Genomic DNA, 16,417 nt, shown 5'->3' on the forward strand with positions numbered 1-16,417 from the left:
TGAAATAAATAAAGCAGTGCATAATTCACTTTTAATAGGATATGTTCCTAAAACCACACTAATCATAATCCTAACAAGGTAATACATTACGTTGCAAGTTTACCACATCACTGTTCAGTATGCAGTAGAGCTTCAGTCACGTGAGGGATTTGCCCCACATACAAAGTGAGCAAGTATTTTTTTTTGCAGTCAGGATTGGATCAGCAGAGCACTTCTGTTTATTAATACTTATACCTTACGGCTATACAACACATTTTGCTCATACCACATGTGTTCACAAAGACCTCCACCCATCATTGAAATCTGTTGGTTAACACATAACGTATTTCTCCGCAAAGCCCTGCAGTATTACTCAATGGTTTAGAAAAGAACCAAAAAATGCCGTATCTTTCAACTGCACAAATTCATAAGGAAGGTAATGACTCAAACATGGAAGCTGGCTAACCGTGAAGTAACATTTCCTATGTTTGGCAAAAATGCCATTGGATTTTTACTGACTGTAAGTCAAGACCTTGGTTTTGGATCCAATTTTTAAGACAGCATTTTTCACCAGCACAGCAGCTCACAACTGTGAGAATGCCTGAGTTAAAGGAGAACATATGACTGCCTGCTTTGCAGCTACTCTTCAAAGTCTCAGGATGTCCACACTTATTTGGTGTATGAGAGCTGATAGTTTATAACCCAAAATGCTGTGGCTACAGGGCACAGATAAATCAGAAACAAGAAAAGAGTTTAATAATTTCTATAACATGGGACATCTTTCTACACCTTTATTGAAGTGTTCAACTCTGAAAAGTCATTCTAAAAAAACCAACATTCATCATGTTGCATATTCAATACCTCTCAGTAAATGTCTGATAGAAAAAATGTGCCCTGCTGACAGGTTAAGAAAGATATTTTTGTATGAGATTTTAGAGTCAAGCTGGGTTCTTCCTGTACTGTCAGCAATCAAAATTTTCTGACTGAAACATAGCGAATCATTCTTTTAATCACATAGCATGGGTTGTAGCATGCTTTTACAGCTGCACCATTTTTAAAGAACTAACAGGTGAGAAATAGTGAAAAAGCTAATAAAAAGGATATGATCAAATATACATCAGGAGCAGGTAAAGTAAGCAGATGCTTTTCTACATGAATCTATATACCGTGATCCTTACTTAGCAAAAATTTCCATTTATATATCCAGCTCATCCTGAAACATTGTTCCCTGCATAAACTAGCTTTTATTTAAAAGACCATTTGCAAAAAAAAAAAAAAAAAAGAGTAACAGTCAGAAGACAGAACTACAGTGCATACAATACAAATGGAACTATTTTTTCCTTATACAAACATTATGGCTGTGCATGAGGATGCAGCAAGGTGAATATCCTACAAATCAAACTGCAGGTTGCTGACACTGAGCTCAACTATTTCCAGACGTGGGTTATTTCTAAATTCCAAAGGTGTTTCTAATACTCAATATTCAATCCACATAGTTTTTTGCACTCCATTTTATTACCACACTTCGATGTAAGGGAATTTAAGTTACATAACATGCACACACAGAAATCACAGACAGAGACACTCACAAGTTTCACCTTCAACAAATATCCTATTTGCCAGCATGATGGCCACACACACACAAAAATGGTTATGTATGGCAAGCAAGAGATTAAGATCGTTTTAAAGCAGATACACACAATGGCTATGCCCCTGTCACAGCACAAGATGTGGATGAGGATGACTGGGAGTGAGGAGATGTGACTTATGCAAGCAAACACAACATGAGGAAAACTAGTAAGTTTGTATCCCTCAGCTCCCGCAGTCTCTGACTCTGAATACAGGGCATGTTCCGCCACCTAGGCACAGGCCAAGTCATCAGCAATTCCCCCGATCCTGCAAATGAGCAGAGACTGACTGAACTGAACTGAGCTGACTTCCAGGAGAGACCCATAAAAAAAAAAGATGTTGAATGCCTTTAAGCTTGAGGGGATTTACCAGGATTTAAAAAAAAGAAAAAAAAAAAAAAAACGGAATGATCAGACGTTATGGAGAAGCAGTGCCTTATACACTGGCTGTTACATTGACCAGACAGCAAACTCACTAAGCAAGATGAATTATACTGAGGGGACAAAAATTAAAAATTCCAGAAATGGGAGCTACACTGCTGCTGTTTCTTTTAATGGTAAATTTCAGTCAGGATCAAACCCTGTACTCTCTATTGAATAAGGATACACTGCCAGAAGGGGGCCTGGTGAAGCAACCCTTCTTGTGCGTACAGCTCAGCTCCCTCCGGAAAGTTACCATTACTGCCCTCTGTTCATTTCCTTCTGCTGGAGGTGTTCCTCGGGCTCGCTCCTTCACCAGAGGAGTCTGGAACATGATAGCATCAGTTTCATAAGTTATTAGCAAGCATTTTGCTTTACTGACTATCAGAGCACTTCACAAAACAGATATTATCATCGTACCATGTTAATGAATATAGGAAAACCAATCCAAAGAACAATAAAATGACTTGTACAAGGTTATCCAGACACTCAGCAGAAGCTCAGCTAGTACACTCAGCTTGCGAGCCCTACGCCAATGATCAGTAGGACATACAGCCCTTTGAGGAAATGTCCTCCATCTCTGGTTACCTCTCCTTACCCATGCCCTGCTATGAAAGAGCCCTTTTTCAGTCATTGTGGAGGACTCAAAAACACCGTGGCAAACCAGAGAAGAGCTCAGAAATGTTGATGGTGAAGCTCTGAACAGAATATGGAGTGTGATATTTTTGGCCTTTTCTTTACCATCAATCTCACTGAGGGAGACCTTCATTTCAGCATTGTTGCACAGGAAATTGGTGCCTGAATTAAGGACGCAAAGGATCTCATTAACAATTCTAGATATAATAATTAAATTTCATATAGCCAAACTCTGATTTAAATCTAGGAAAATAATAAAAAAAAATGTAGAGTTGCCACGAAAGGACTGCTGCATAGACAGAAAGATTGTGCCAATGGCTAGTATAGTCACGTAGGCTCAAATACCTATTATTTCAAAGATTTTCTTAGACAGGCAACTCAGTACCTCTACATCTCAGTTCTTCACTTCTAAATAAGGATAATAGCTAAATGGGAGCACACTAAGGATAAGGCAAGATATGCAATAGAAATTATGTGAAAATCTAAAAGAATTGGGTTTGTGCATGGGTAAAGCACAGCAAATTTGAAGATACTTTTGCTACATTTTGTATAAGCTAACAAAGTATTTCACTGACAGCATTTCAGTGCTATGCAACAAAGATTACATTTTTCCAAGCAAAGGCATAATACACCATACATTACCTTCAAATGAAATTGCAGATCTATTTTTTCCTATGAAACAGTAAAGAAAGAGAGACAAACCCTGCTTTGATAACATCTGCTGAGCTTCTTCTCAAGACAGAAGGAGCTACAGGTCACATTCTACTCTCCATTGAGTGATACCCAACATAGATATCAAGACTATTAGGGTATTTAAGACCAAGATGTTAACATCATACCTAGAGCTGGCAAACTGTAGCTATCCCTACAGTCACCAGAGAGAAGGAGACAGATTTCCCAGTTTTACACCTACAGTTGAAGCCCAAAGACAGTCCTTTTTTGTTATATTTGATAGCAATATTTGCACTACAGCAATATAGTCACTCCTTGATTCTACATCATAAATCTTGTTGGTATCACTGGGGTTAAGGGAAATCTGATACAGTTATAAAAAGATAAGCTATCACACAAATTACTTTTTGGCAAAGTTCAGCACAAAGACCTTGAAGTCAAACATGGCCCAGACAGCAACATATCTAAATCACACAAACTCTGGAGGATTCCTTCTGCCAAAAGCCAAGCTAAGCACAAATGGAATCAAACAAGGATTTTCCTTCATGTCCTGGTCATAACAGGCATGTTTAAAAGGACAAAAAAGCCTTTCCAAAAGTCTAACACTGACTTGAAAACTAATCTATGACGTGAATAAACTAAAGCAAACCTTTAATTTTATTTTCCAAAGTTGTCCAGGTATCAGTAACCAGGATATAAAAATCAACTAATCAGATGCTATTTGTTCTCTTTCAGTGAGTCAGTGCTGCCATCTAAAGCTCTCTAAGGGCATGCAAAAGAAATTCAAAGTCATGCATCTAAATAACATTCAGGAAGCACATCTGAACAGACAGAGAATGCAGGGTAAGTCATATATGTCAATAAGATACAACAAAATAATGATGCTGCAGTACCTGAAGGAGCAATTCTTTTTCTATCACTTCACCTGTCTTGCTGATAAGCTGCTTCTGTAGTCTCTGTATTTTCTGAATCAGCTCATAGGTACTTGGGTCACTGGCCTAGACAAGAGCAAAGCAGTCTCAAAAACTATACATTACAACAAGTTAGTGTTTCTTTCTTGCAAATGAAAGCCATAATATCTAAGTGTCCAAAAGTGACAAATATAAAAGGGGTGGGAGAGGGGGAGTATTGCCATTTTTTTAAATGGCATTTATACAAGCAGTCCTGAAACTGGAATCTCTGCCTCTTGAAGATCAGTTGGAGCATGTTCATGTTTAACACTATTACCCTCATCAATCCTCCTCAAAACAACTAATATAAACAGGAGTCCTTCAGAGCTTAACCCCCAAACCAACAAAGATTGGTAGAACCATGTGGCAAGGAAGGAAAAGGAGGTTGGTATATAATTTTTAGCAGGAACTGAAACTGCCCACTGACATATGAAGATCAGTGCAAGTACTTCCCACTGTTTTAAGGACTCAAACAGTGTCAATTGAGTTTTAAGGAGAGGAAGATTTTCTCTTGAACAAAAGAAAGAGTAACTGCAATATAGTCTTTTTAAACAGGTTGAGAAGTTAAGACCAGGAGCTAGTAAATGTTTCTCCTTCTCTTTTCATTCTTTTGTCACAGGTTGCATCTGGAGGAAGCTCTAAGGAGCAAACAAATAATTCTGTGAGCAGCAGCCAGCAAAGCTTATTTTCCCACCACTATGTACCTTCTTGTTGAATCCTTTAATGAGGAGAAAACTCTGACTGAAGCTTTTCCCCACTCAGGGATTCACAACACCTCTCTCCCACGTGGTTTCTCCTCTCTCATGTGGTGTCTCTGGTGGCTCATAAGGATTAAATTCATGCTGCACTAAAGGCTCCAGTAAAGTCCCGCTCTATGCATATTTGCTCGAGCTTATAGGGAACTTGGTATCTCATGGCTCTTAATCCTTTGTCTGATTTTATCTAAATTGACTAATCAATTCAAGTGTAACTGGGACACTAACACAGACACCCATGTAGTGCTCACAACACAACATCATTTCCTGAGAAACCAGGCTAAAAAGTAGTTCAGTCCCCATGACACACTCAGTCCTTGATTTTTTTATAGCACTGCCCAAACATGGTGCCAATTTGTGAGAAGTGTAGTGATATGAGGGTGTTTGTTCATTAGGAATTGAACCAAAACCCCATCAGGATTATTTCATATGGATCTTGCCATCTGCTGGCCTTTCTGTGTTCCAAATACAAACCAGTGACCTAGAATGGAAAGACGTCATTTCCCATTATCAGTCTATTCATGCATTCCTTTTCCCAACACTGGATGCTTTGACTGGCCTGATTTTCCTTTGTTACAAGGTGCTGCTGGAGATTGTACCTAGATGTCTTTACCTAGTTCAGTACCCTGCATTTTATCTCCCTTCCATGAGAAAACCTAAGCACACCTTTCAGCTTTAAGCTCAGCATGGAAAGATCAGAAATTAACTATCATGCTAGTAAGCACAGCCAAAATATTCACCTGTGCTTCTGTAGGGACTAGCACATTACCACTCATTATTAGAGCAGCTAAGCAACCTAGGCTGGCGTCAGATCAGAGATCCATGCAACGGAGAAATCTCAGCTGGCTTTGACTTACTTCGAAAATATCCAGTGATACCAATTGATGTTCATATATTTGGTCTGTGCTTGACAGATTTTTTATTTTTCCCCTTCATTTTGTGGGTTCGAATAGTGCGACAATTTAGATTTGTTGTTTACGTAACAGTTGAACTCACGTTACCTGGAATGGCTATCTTTGGGAGTCCACCACTGTTTATGTGAAGGCCTTTTCCTTTTCTCACAGATGTAATTTGCCTTCTGATTTCATGTCTGTCCATTCCCCAGTCTACCTGTTCCATTACCCTTTCTAATTCTGACTTTCTTCCCATATACATCTCTGTAATTGGTGAGGGTAGGATTGTATCTTTCCCGTATCATCCTCCTTCTCATCATCCATATTACGGAATCACCTCCTTCTAAATTCACCTTATGCATTCTTATTCCCTTTAGCGTTTGACTGGCTCTTTACAAATCGCTCTGCAATTTTTCATGGAGAAAGTGACACAAAAATAACACTGATTGCATTGTGCAAGGAAACCATCCAGCAGCCAACCATTCCACTGGTACTATGGAAATTTCAGTCTGCCTGCCCCTCTGCATAATTTGCATAACAGTAAACTAAATACGCTTTGTGCTGTGTCACTGATTTGGTAATATGGGCTTTGGGAACTTGAAATGCTGAGACATCACCTCTAATTTTCTCCATCTATGAACATTCAAAGGATTCTCCAGTTCTTCTTCCAAAACTTTGCACCGAGTCTGTTCCCTTAATAGTTCCTTCTGCATGTGATGAACCTCCTGTCTTAAGACCAGCATAAAACAAAAAGAAAAAAAACACACCAAAACCACATCAGTGTGACCAAGGCACTAATAAACATTAACATTAACAAACCATTCTCCCATGCACTACGGCACTGGCAAAGTGACTCTTGTGATTAATAGTCAACACTGATACCACTATACAGGTGGAATCGTAAGATAACATGGTTAGACCTCTTCACTCACTTTAGTAAGAATGGCTCAAAAAAGGGACTTTTCATCGGTTCCTGGGGCATGTACTCCACAGCCTACTGGATCTCACTGCCCACATCTTCCCATGTACATTAAGGCCAGAAGGACAGTTAATTCATCTAGAGTAACCTACAAAGCAGTTATGGAGTCATACCCAGTTACCCTTGTATTGAATTTGACAGCTTGTGTCTGAAAGAAGGTTTTAAATCTACATGGCTCACACAATCCAGTAAATAAAACACACTCTAGGACCTAAGTATGATGGACACTGTTCTTTAGAGAACCCAAGTTTGATTTCTTTTACTCTTACTACCTCTCCTCAAGGAATTTCAGGGGTGATCTGTAGCTGAATTTAAAATTAATTGAGCACTCCCAAGATGCTTTATCAGCTACAGTTCTACGGTGGGGATGAGGGGGTCGAGGGGCAGGAAGAAAAAGGCATATTCTGCAGTGGTCCAACCCTTATCACTTTGGTGGGTAGATCCTGTAAGTTCTCTGAGGGGAAAAGGTGTGGAAGATCACCATGTGCCTACTCCCCCACTGAATCTTTTCCTACTAAGTTCAGAGTTGCATTTAGCTCACTAGAGAGAAAAAGGTCTTTTTTTAACTGTGAGGTTGGACAAGGTTATGGAAGAGGAAAAAAACCCACACCTCCAATTGGCAAATCAAGAAAGCTAATTAGCAGCACAAGTGATAAATGGAGTCTTTCGACAGGCAGTTTTCATGATGGTTGTGGACTTCATTAAAGTATGTGATTGCTGCTGCAGTTAGTGAGAATTGATCCACCCATCATGGCATGCATTGCACTATACTTCAATACCGTCACTGAGTTTCAATACAGTAACAGACTTTCAGCTGAAGGCATGTGGGCAGCAAGTTCAAATCCTATTCCTGTCTGCAGTCAGTCAATGAAAACTGCAATTGCTAATGTTTTGTGCCCAGTTCTCTTTTCTGTTACACCAAATCAAACTGGCATAATTCCACTGGAGTCAATAGGACAGATCGCGGATTGAAGTTAATTTGCTCCAGTGAAAGCCATGGAATTATAATGATACAGTTAAGCTAAAGGTTTCACCCAAAACAGTGGTAGCTACATAGAATTAGTATGACGGTTATCGGCTAAAAACATAGCTGCCTTTCCTTACAAACCAAGACTGATTCTATAGAAAATGACAATAGTTTCCCATCAGCAAAGAATACACCCAAATACTGTAGGGTTAAAAAAAAGAAGGGAAACATTAAGCCAGAGAAGGAGGAGATAAATCAGTCTGGGGCTATTAAACTTCTGTTTTAAAGAAACACAACCTTCAATGAAAATTTAACTAAATCTTTCTCAGAGAGCAAGCCTACTTATAAATCTGGAAGGAGAGAACTCTGAAAATGTGCAGTAGTCTGTTATAAATATGTCAAATGTTCCCCATCTCTGTGGATTGCCTAATAAAAAGCAGTTCCACTAATTCGGGCCTTGGGTACCACTAAGTAGCTCACTGAACTATGAACACCTTTTCTGCTGCTGTCTGTCAAGTTTATTCTGTAGGCAGTAACTCACAGTACAAGGGGAAATATGGAAACTATTTCAACTTTGGCCAGATGTCTCTCTTCCTCCTTTCCTCCTTCATATATTTTAATTTTCTTGGTTGCTGATAAATTGTTTTATGAATTTAATCCAGTCTGTGTTTGAGGTCAAACCAAACAATCCCCTTCTCCAAGGTATAATGTTTGTTGATACAAATCTTTACCATGCATAAAACACCTTTTCTGTCTCAAACACAGAATCGTGGATGCAGTCACTATGGAAATGTATTCAATCAGTTTTTCTACCTAAGCTCCTCCACGTCAGCCACAGTCTTGCCAAGTATCCCCTTCTCACGCCGAAGTTTTTTGATCTCCAGCTTGAGAAGTCGAATGTCTTCCATTCTCTGTCGGTATTGGGTTTCACCCTTGTTTAAGATGGACTGCTGGATTTTTATCTTTTCATAGAGCAGAGCCACTTCATCATTGCGCCGAACAAGCTGGGACCCTAGGATATCTCTCTCGTTGATAACCTAAGGATGCAGAGCAAAGCAATAATCTCAGTTACAGTTTCTCAGTACAATCCCAAAGTATCGTGACTACATTTGCATCAGTCAAAATCATGTGCATTAAGAGGTTTCACTGTTATTAGTGAAAGAAATATGGCAAGGGCCTTATAGTTTCCCCAGGGTTCAGTCACCTGAATAGTATAAACTACATATTCCATTCACTTCAGTATCTTAACATTTTGTTTCAACAGCACTATAAAGCTTTAGTAGTACCACATTTACAGTAGCTGAGGACCTTGAACTTAAAAATACACTGGACAAATGAGGGAACAGAATGCAGTGTGTTTGAAAAGCCAAATTAGAGATTCCTACCTGGTCAAATTCCTTCTTCTGCTTCAGCCTCTCAGCATCAGCTTCAGCAATGATTTTTAGGAGTTTTCTCTCTTCTGCCTCCTGATTTTCTATAAAGTGTTTGGTTTCTAGAGCCTGTTTTTTCATCTTAAGCAGTTCAGCCTGATGGAGTCAAAGAATGTAGGTAAACTGTGCTTAGTAACAATTCCCATTATATAAACCTGGGATTAAGAGTTAGGATTTTAATAAAATCTCATACTTTATTTCAGTTTCCTGAGAGGTACATATTGTTAGTTTTTGAGAACAAATCACTAAGACAAGCAAGCGTGAAGACCCTTAAAGAAATGTTGTAAAGAGTATTTTAATATTGTTGTGTTACACACAACAGAAATCTGGATGGATTTTTAACTAAGACAATGGTTCAAATTGTAATTCAGAAGGACCTCATTTAATACAAATTTTTTTAAAAAATTAAATAGGTCATATTTGGAAAGCATGTTATGAAAATCCAGCAGACATAAGTTCAAAGCCAGGCTGAGATGTGAGAAAGGATAGCTCACCTTGCCGAAAAAGGCAACAATCTATGCTATGTAATACAAATTAGCATCAACTCAGGACAGCCAGAATTCGTGGAAAAGATGGCAACCAGGCATGGAAGAACAAAATTAAAGAGCTTTAGTGCTTTTTTAGTGGATGCGTAGATGAGGAAGACTGGGAAAAGAGGGGCTGTCCCTAAGCGCAGGAGAAGTAATGCATTGTACAGTGATTGCACACCACAAACATGAACAAACACTGGAATCTGCCCAATAATTCTATCCTGTTGTCATGAACTCTATAATTCAAGACATGCACGTAGATAAAAACTAATAAGGTCTTCTTGGATTATTAGAAATTTCTATTATTGCTAGGCAAAGAGTTAGAGCCAAGATAGAACTAGCTGACTACAGTCCATTTTCACAGATATGAAAACTTTCAAGCCTTGACTCAAAGACTTTGCCACAACTCTGACCCTTATAAAGGATGATGTTCAAGCTGCCTTTTCAGGAAGAGCATCATCCAATGCTGAAAGAATGAGGCTATGATGAAAGCTGCACCTGCAAAAACATCGATTTAAGACAGAAAGAGTTCCATTGTCATAATAAAATAGCTTGTTCCATTCTTATTTTCTTTAATAAAATTCTCATTTTCTCGTATGTGTAACACTCATATCTCTCTTACTCAGTATTGGATGTTCATCAGAATCCATCAGCCGAATAAAAATGCAAGCCACTTCATATTGAAATGCAATCAACACTGTGCAAAAGCTGCCTACAAATGTAAAACTGCTCATGCGTTTGGCATTGCTGGATAACATTTTTTTAATTTATCAAAATTCTGTGTTCTCCTTATGTCAGAAAAAATACGAGTTGTAAACAAGAAGTGGTATTAGATGTCGGCAGTAAACATTCATACAAACAAATCTCCTCACTGGAATGCACTAAGTTAAAATAAATCTGAAGTGTCTTGTACAGTAAAGAACATAAATACTTTAAGCCACACAAAGGCCCCACAAGTTAACAGGACTTTCAATCAGATTAAATATGCTAAAAACTACAGTATGAGGGTCTGTGTACATTAGGTAAGAGAAAAGGAAATGAATAAGCGCAGTCACTGTGCAAGCAGAAAAATGGTCAGGTCTGAAACTGCTGTAAATCAGCACAGCTCATTTGAAGTTCCTTCAGAGAGTTTGTAAGAACAGAAAAACAGTTAGCAAGAAAGAAGAATTTATATGGTACCTATGCCAGCATCTCAAACCAAATTCAAACCAAACTCTTGTTTAGATTCTGAAATATTAGGGTAAGTGAAGAGGTTTTTTTAATTTGTTCTAGAGGAAAATACAAATTTTATAAAAGGTGTAACTGGGGCTGGACACAGAATGCTGGAACAACAACAAGAAGTCAGAGGTTTTACATCCAGATTTCTAGAAAATGCTAAAAAAAAAAAAAAAAAAAAGAGACATGCATGAACATCTACAAAAATATACAAAAGCACTTGACAGAAGCTCAAACCTGGAGGGCCACAGTTCTTACAGCTTTCAGATATATATTTTTCAACATTCAGATGCTTTGTCAAACCAGTCTGATCCACAAGCCTGTATGAAGGCCAGATGAAATCAAAAGATGGCATTGTACTGGCTTTAATGGAGCTTGGATCAAGCGTCCTCTGTTTCATTTACCATGATTATACATTTTTAACACCTTTATGCCAGCTGCATATGTCTGTAAAATCTTATTCCTATGAATCTCAGTCCTCCATGCTTTAGCACATTCTTTAAACTGATTTCCCAGGAACAGCTTGCTTCCTTCACATTCAGTGCAAACAGGACAAATTGAAGCTGGCTTGCTACACAAATAATTGGGTTCTTTTGTCCCTGTGTCAATCAGCTCCCTCTTTGAATTCTCCTCTGAGTTAGTATTCAGCAGAGACACTCAGGTAGAAGACCACAATGCCCTGAAGCTAGTCGGTAATGTGATGTCAGTGTATGGACATACTTGCTAGTGAATAATTGAGTGGGTAAACCATGTAGCAATCATATGTTTGTCAAATGGACGGGAGACAGTTCTGAGGTAATGAGACAGAATTGGGAACTAGTTAAGGCAGAAAGCTGCACACAGGAAATGAAACACTGTTTGACTCCTCCATCACTGATAGAACAACTCTGAGACAGATCAGGTATAAGAACACAAATCTATCACCTTTTTACAAAGCTCTGTTGACATCTTGTCATAACTGTAATGTGCTGAGAGGGGCTGAAAACTCAACGAGTCATTGCAGCATAGCAATAAACTGACAAAAGAAAACATTGTGGAAAGCGGCAGAGGACTGTTGTTTTGGGGGGTGGTGTTCGTTTCCTGGTTTTGGTTTTTTTCTACTGCTTAGTGAAGAGAAAAAATAAGCTGCTGTGGACACTAACTCCTTAAATCTTTTGAGAGTGCAGCAAATTGGGTTGAGATATCACCACAAATCTAATAGCTTATCTAAGGATGGGCTGCAGCCAGTGCTGAGAAGAAGAACCAGAGCTTCAAGCTCAGATTTCCTTTGATTTAAAACAGATTCTTCCTGCTTTATACCACAATATTAAAGTAACTTTCTGTGCAGAGGGACCTACTAAAAGGCACAGCCTAACTCCCAGAAGACTAATGCTTGCTAGTCACACAGAAATACAAGATTGTGAAGTGTAATATAATGGGGTTTGCACTTAAAAACAGCAGAGAGAAAGAAGTTTTTAAAACGAAAAACTTGAATTATAAGAGTCTATATTAAAAAGTTTGCTAGAATCAGGCTATCCCCAAAATCCACATTTCTGCAAGCAAAATGGAACTTTTTAGTAAAAATGTTCAGTCACCAAGAGATTTAAAGCTTCCAACAGACAATCCAGGACCTTTTTGATTATAATTATAGGCAGAGATTAAATTTGTCAGATACATGGAAGATTTATGTAACTGATACCTCTAAAGGGTACTGAGATCTCGTGCTTTTTTAATTACAGAATAGTTTTTTAAAATACAGCAAAACAACTACCACAGACCAGGAACGTGATGCAGTCTGAAATCATAGAAACCATCCTTTGTAAGAAGGTGTAGGTGTAAAGGCTCTTACTTTCAACGATTCCTTCTCCTTCTCTGTTTGCTGATGTTCTAGATGTGCTTTCACAAGGGCTGCTTCTTTGTCTGTGATCTCCTCTTTCAGCTGATCTACCTGATGTGTCACAATTTTCAGTTTCTTCTTAATTTCTGCTATCTCATCCTAATAGGACAGGAAATGTGATCACAAAGAGGGATCAAAAAAGAGCAAGTTTGGACTTGGGAGTTCAGGCTATTTTGATGTTGGAAAATGCTTGAGTGCTTGAGAAATCTGTCATATGTACCACAAGACATCATTACTTTTTAATCCAACAGAACAAAACAGTTTCATTAAATGACAATTTTTTGTTTATGCCAGCATGACATTGCAGTAAAAAAGCCTTTAAAAGATACATTGACAAAAATTATGATCATCAATTATGAGTATAATAAGCCATTTAATTTAAAGTGCTGGACACAGGGTAAGAACTAGCGGTCAATCCAAATTAATAAGATTCTGATCCTACACATCTGTATTCATGCTTCTAGTAATGTGTTTTTCAATACAGTTGGGCACAAATGTTGCAGAGAAGCTGTTTTTGTGCAAATGAATATACCCATGAGTAAGATACCTATATGCCTGCAAGGGAGTATAGGAAATGCTTACCTCCATTTTGCCTATGTGCTATCTTGCACATAGGTGCCGGGGGGAAGAGTGTGCTCAGAGGTTGAGAAGTCCCTGGTAGGAGAATATTTAGCATATATTTTAAGCTAAAAACACAGAACAAAAAGCCTGGTAGCACTGCAGAGAGATCAGGTCACTAGGATTACTTTTACTCACAGCACAGATGTGCCTGCCCATACAAAATTAAGAAACTGTTTCAACTCATTGCAGTGATGGCAGATGTTGTGATGTGAAATGGAAGCTAATAAATTCAGTGCTTAGACAGACATGCTCTTCTGGATCTAATGAAAGTAGCTTTAGAAGCTATTACTCCTCTGCTAGAGGCTGCCACCTTACAGAGAAGACATCATAACCTTTCATGTGAATACATTCTGTTTCAGTACAAAAGCAGGGCAGCTTAGAGCTCTTTCAGCACTGTCCACCATAGGTGTGGATTTACTTGACAAATTATGTTTTCTTGCATGAAATGCTTAACATAGTTAAGCAAGATCTTGAGTCATGGCAATCTTCACAAACAGTACTGAGAAAGTACTGATTAGTAGTCTGACAGCCCTCAAAAACAAAATCCGTGGATTCCATACTTACTTGGCAAATTAAATGAACCAGAAATACATGTAGCAATATGCCTCTAGGCCTACCTGTTTGCATGTTCAGTCACTCCTGTGAATGCAAAAGTCATATTAAAAGCTGTCTTTGCTAAATAGCCTATAAATCTCTTCAATATTGTAAAAGATGAGAGATATTTAAAATCTGGTGCCCAGACATATACCCAAATACATTCATAACACTGTATTTAATGAAGAATAGTAAGAACACACAATTTTTGCAAATAGGACGTCTAATTAACTTGCTTAAACAAATGAGCTCCTAACACTGAAAGAAACACCAAGGGTAAAGCATCAGATATTTATCTCATATTAACAGACTGCCAGCATGTCTTTTCCAAGAGATTTTATTGATCTGAACATTATGGTAATCTGGAGACCACTATTTCCCGTACATGCAGACAACTCCTAAAGGGATAAACCAGAGTGGAGCCAGGAAGGAAAGGAAAAAGTTTCTTCTATGATAGGGTTTTATTATCCCGTAGCTCCAGTGTACCATGATTTTACGTGTGGTTTGAAGCAGGGAAATTGCCATATGATGACTGTGGACTCCTATTTCCAGTCCAAATACAAGCTGTCCAGATAAAATGTCAGGGACCTAAAACATTCATTTCCCCAAAACACACAGGAATGAAGAAACCACTTCTGCCATTTATCTAATGAGCTTTCCTTTTAACAAATTAAAATTAGATCAGGAAAAAAAGCAAGAGCAGAGAGAGAAACACAAGGAAAAGTGTATCCTTCTACCTTAGCTTCAACCAGATTTTTACTGCACAGGTTCCTCTCTGTTCTCACAGCTTCACAGCGGTTTTGTTGCTGTTTTAATTTAATTGCACACTCTTCTATTTTCTTCTCATAGTCACAGATCTGCATTTCCCGTATTTCAATATCTTTCAGGTGCTGGAGGACCTGGAGCAGAAAGAAGGAAGTAAACACGATTAAACCATCATCACAAGATTATAAGGATGGGGCAGAGTTTGTGATTTTCTTCTAAGATGACAAGTTCAAATCCCTGTGATAAGAAGTTTTAGCTACAGCTAAAAATCACTTCAGTCCAAGTAAAATTTTAAGCTTTCTGGATTGCTTATGGGGGACAACATTTTATTTTATTTTTGTTTAAAACTAAAACTTACAGATGTGCACATATTTAATTTAAAAACAAGCTACTGAAAATATTGCCAGTGAGTGGGTTCAATAAAATCAACATAAACAGCTTTCAACAAGAATAGCCTTAGGTTATATATAAAGCAAAGCTAGACTTTGTATGTTGTTTTGGATGTCAGCTGTATGATAAGGCAAATAAAAACACATATGTTTTTCCAAGAAGCCCTGCACGTACTCCTATATTCTAATAACCCAACTTTTTTTTAATGAACACATGATCACAAACTGTTCATGATCACAAACTGTTGATATATAATTACAATAATAAGAAAGTCAGTTAATGTAACTTACACTTGATCTAAATAAGCAGGTAACCACCATTACTTGCTTCTATGAAGGTTTAGAAATAATGATGTGAAGATTACCTAAAGAGAATGGAGTATTGTAGACTGTACAAAGAAGATAATCACATGCAGTATCAATAAACAAAAAGAAAAAATTTTATAAACATCTTTATTAAACAGTTACCACCATAACAATACATAAGAATTACTACATTAAAGGAGCAAAAATACAAATAGTTGCTAATCATTATAATAGGCTTCCTAATTATTTTTTTAAAACATAAGAACCTTCCTTCCTCCTGCTGTACAAAGTTGAAAACCAAGAAGCACAAACAAGCAGTATTCAAACAGAATCCAGCATTACAAAGAAAGAAGATTACACGAAATAAAAAGAAAACTAAGGAGTACACACATTAAGAACATAATTTTTCAGGTTCACTGCCCAGGGAAGAAAACAATGCCACCCTTAAAGCTGGGAAAAAGATCAAGCATTAAAGAAAAAGCTGAGGAATCACATGGACAAAATCCAGGAGAGAAGTCCACTTACAACTGCATTTCATACCCAGTTCTCCTGACTCTGTTTTTGAAGGTAGCAGTTTGAGCTAAGATTTATGTTCATATGTCAAAGCAGAAGAATAAAAAAAAATGTTTACATCAAATAGTCAATAACTGCAAAGTTTGCGGTCGACAATGTTGTCCCTTGCTTAGCCGTAAAGCCTTGTGAGGTCTAACTATGGGGCAGGAGCTTAATTAATTGATCATTCTACCAGGTACCTCCAACCAACTTTGAAGATAGGGGATAGCTAAATATGGAAAATTTTATTACAGCAGCAG

At 37.9% G+C, this 16,417-nt stretch overlaps 1 protein-coding gene across 1 annotated transcript in view; it reads right to left on the reverse strand.

Annotated features, from left to right (window-relative positions):
- Window positions 1-16,417, reverse strand: part of CFAP58 (cilia and flagella associated protein 58) — a gene marked incomplete at its 5' end in the record, with an annotated part of 46,047 nt that overhangs the window by 19,429 nt on the left and 10,201 nt on the right. The window contains 6 exons of the mRNA XM_009585456.1: window positions 4,229-4,333; window positions 6,551-6,662; window positions 8,693-8,916; window positions 9,265-9,405; window positions 12,883-13,029; window positions 14,883-15,044. Of these exons, the coding sequence (XP_009583751.1) occupies window positions 4,229-4,333; window positions 6,551-6,662; window positions 8,693-8,916; window positions 9,265-9,405; window positions 12,883-13,029; window positions 14,883-15,044 (891 nt within the window). The remainder of the gene's footprint in view (window positions 1-4,228; window positions 4,334-6,550; window positions 6,663-8,692; window positions 8,917-9,264; window positions 9,406-12,882; window positions 13,030-14,882; window positions 15,045-16,417) is intronic.

Source organism: Fulmarus glacialis, unplaced genomic scaffold (assembly GCF_000690835.1).
Source record: "Fulmarus glacialis isolate BGI_N327 unplaced genomic scaffold, ASM69083v1 scaffold8249, whole genome shotgun sequence".
Classification (NCBI taxonomy): Eukaryota; Metazoa; Chordata; class Aves; order Procellariiformes; family Procellariidae; genus Fulmarus; species Fulmarus glacialis.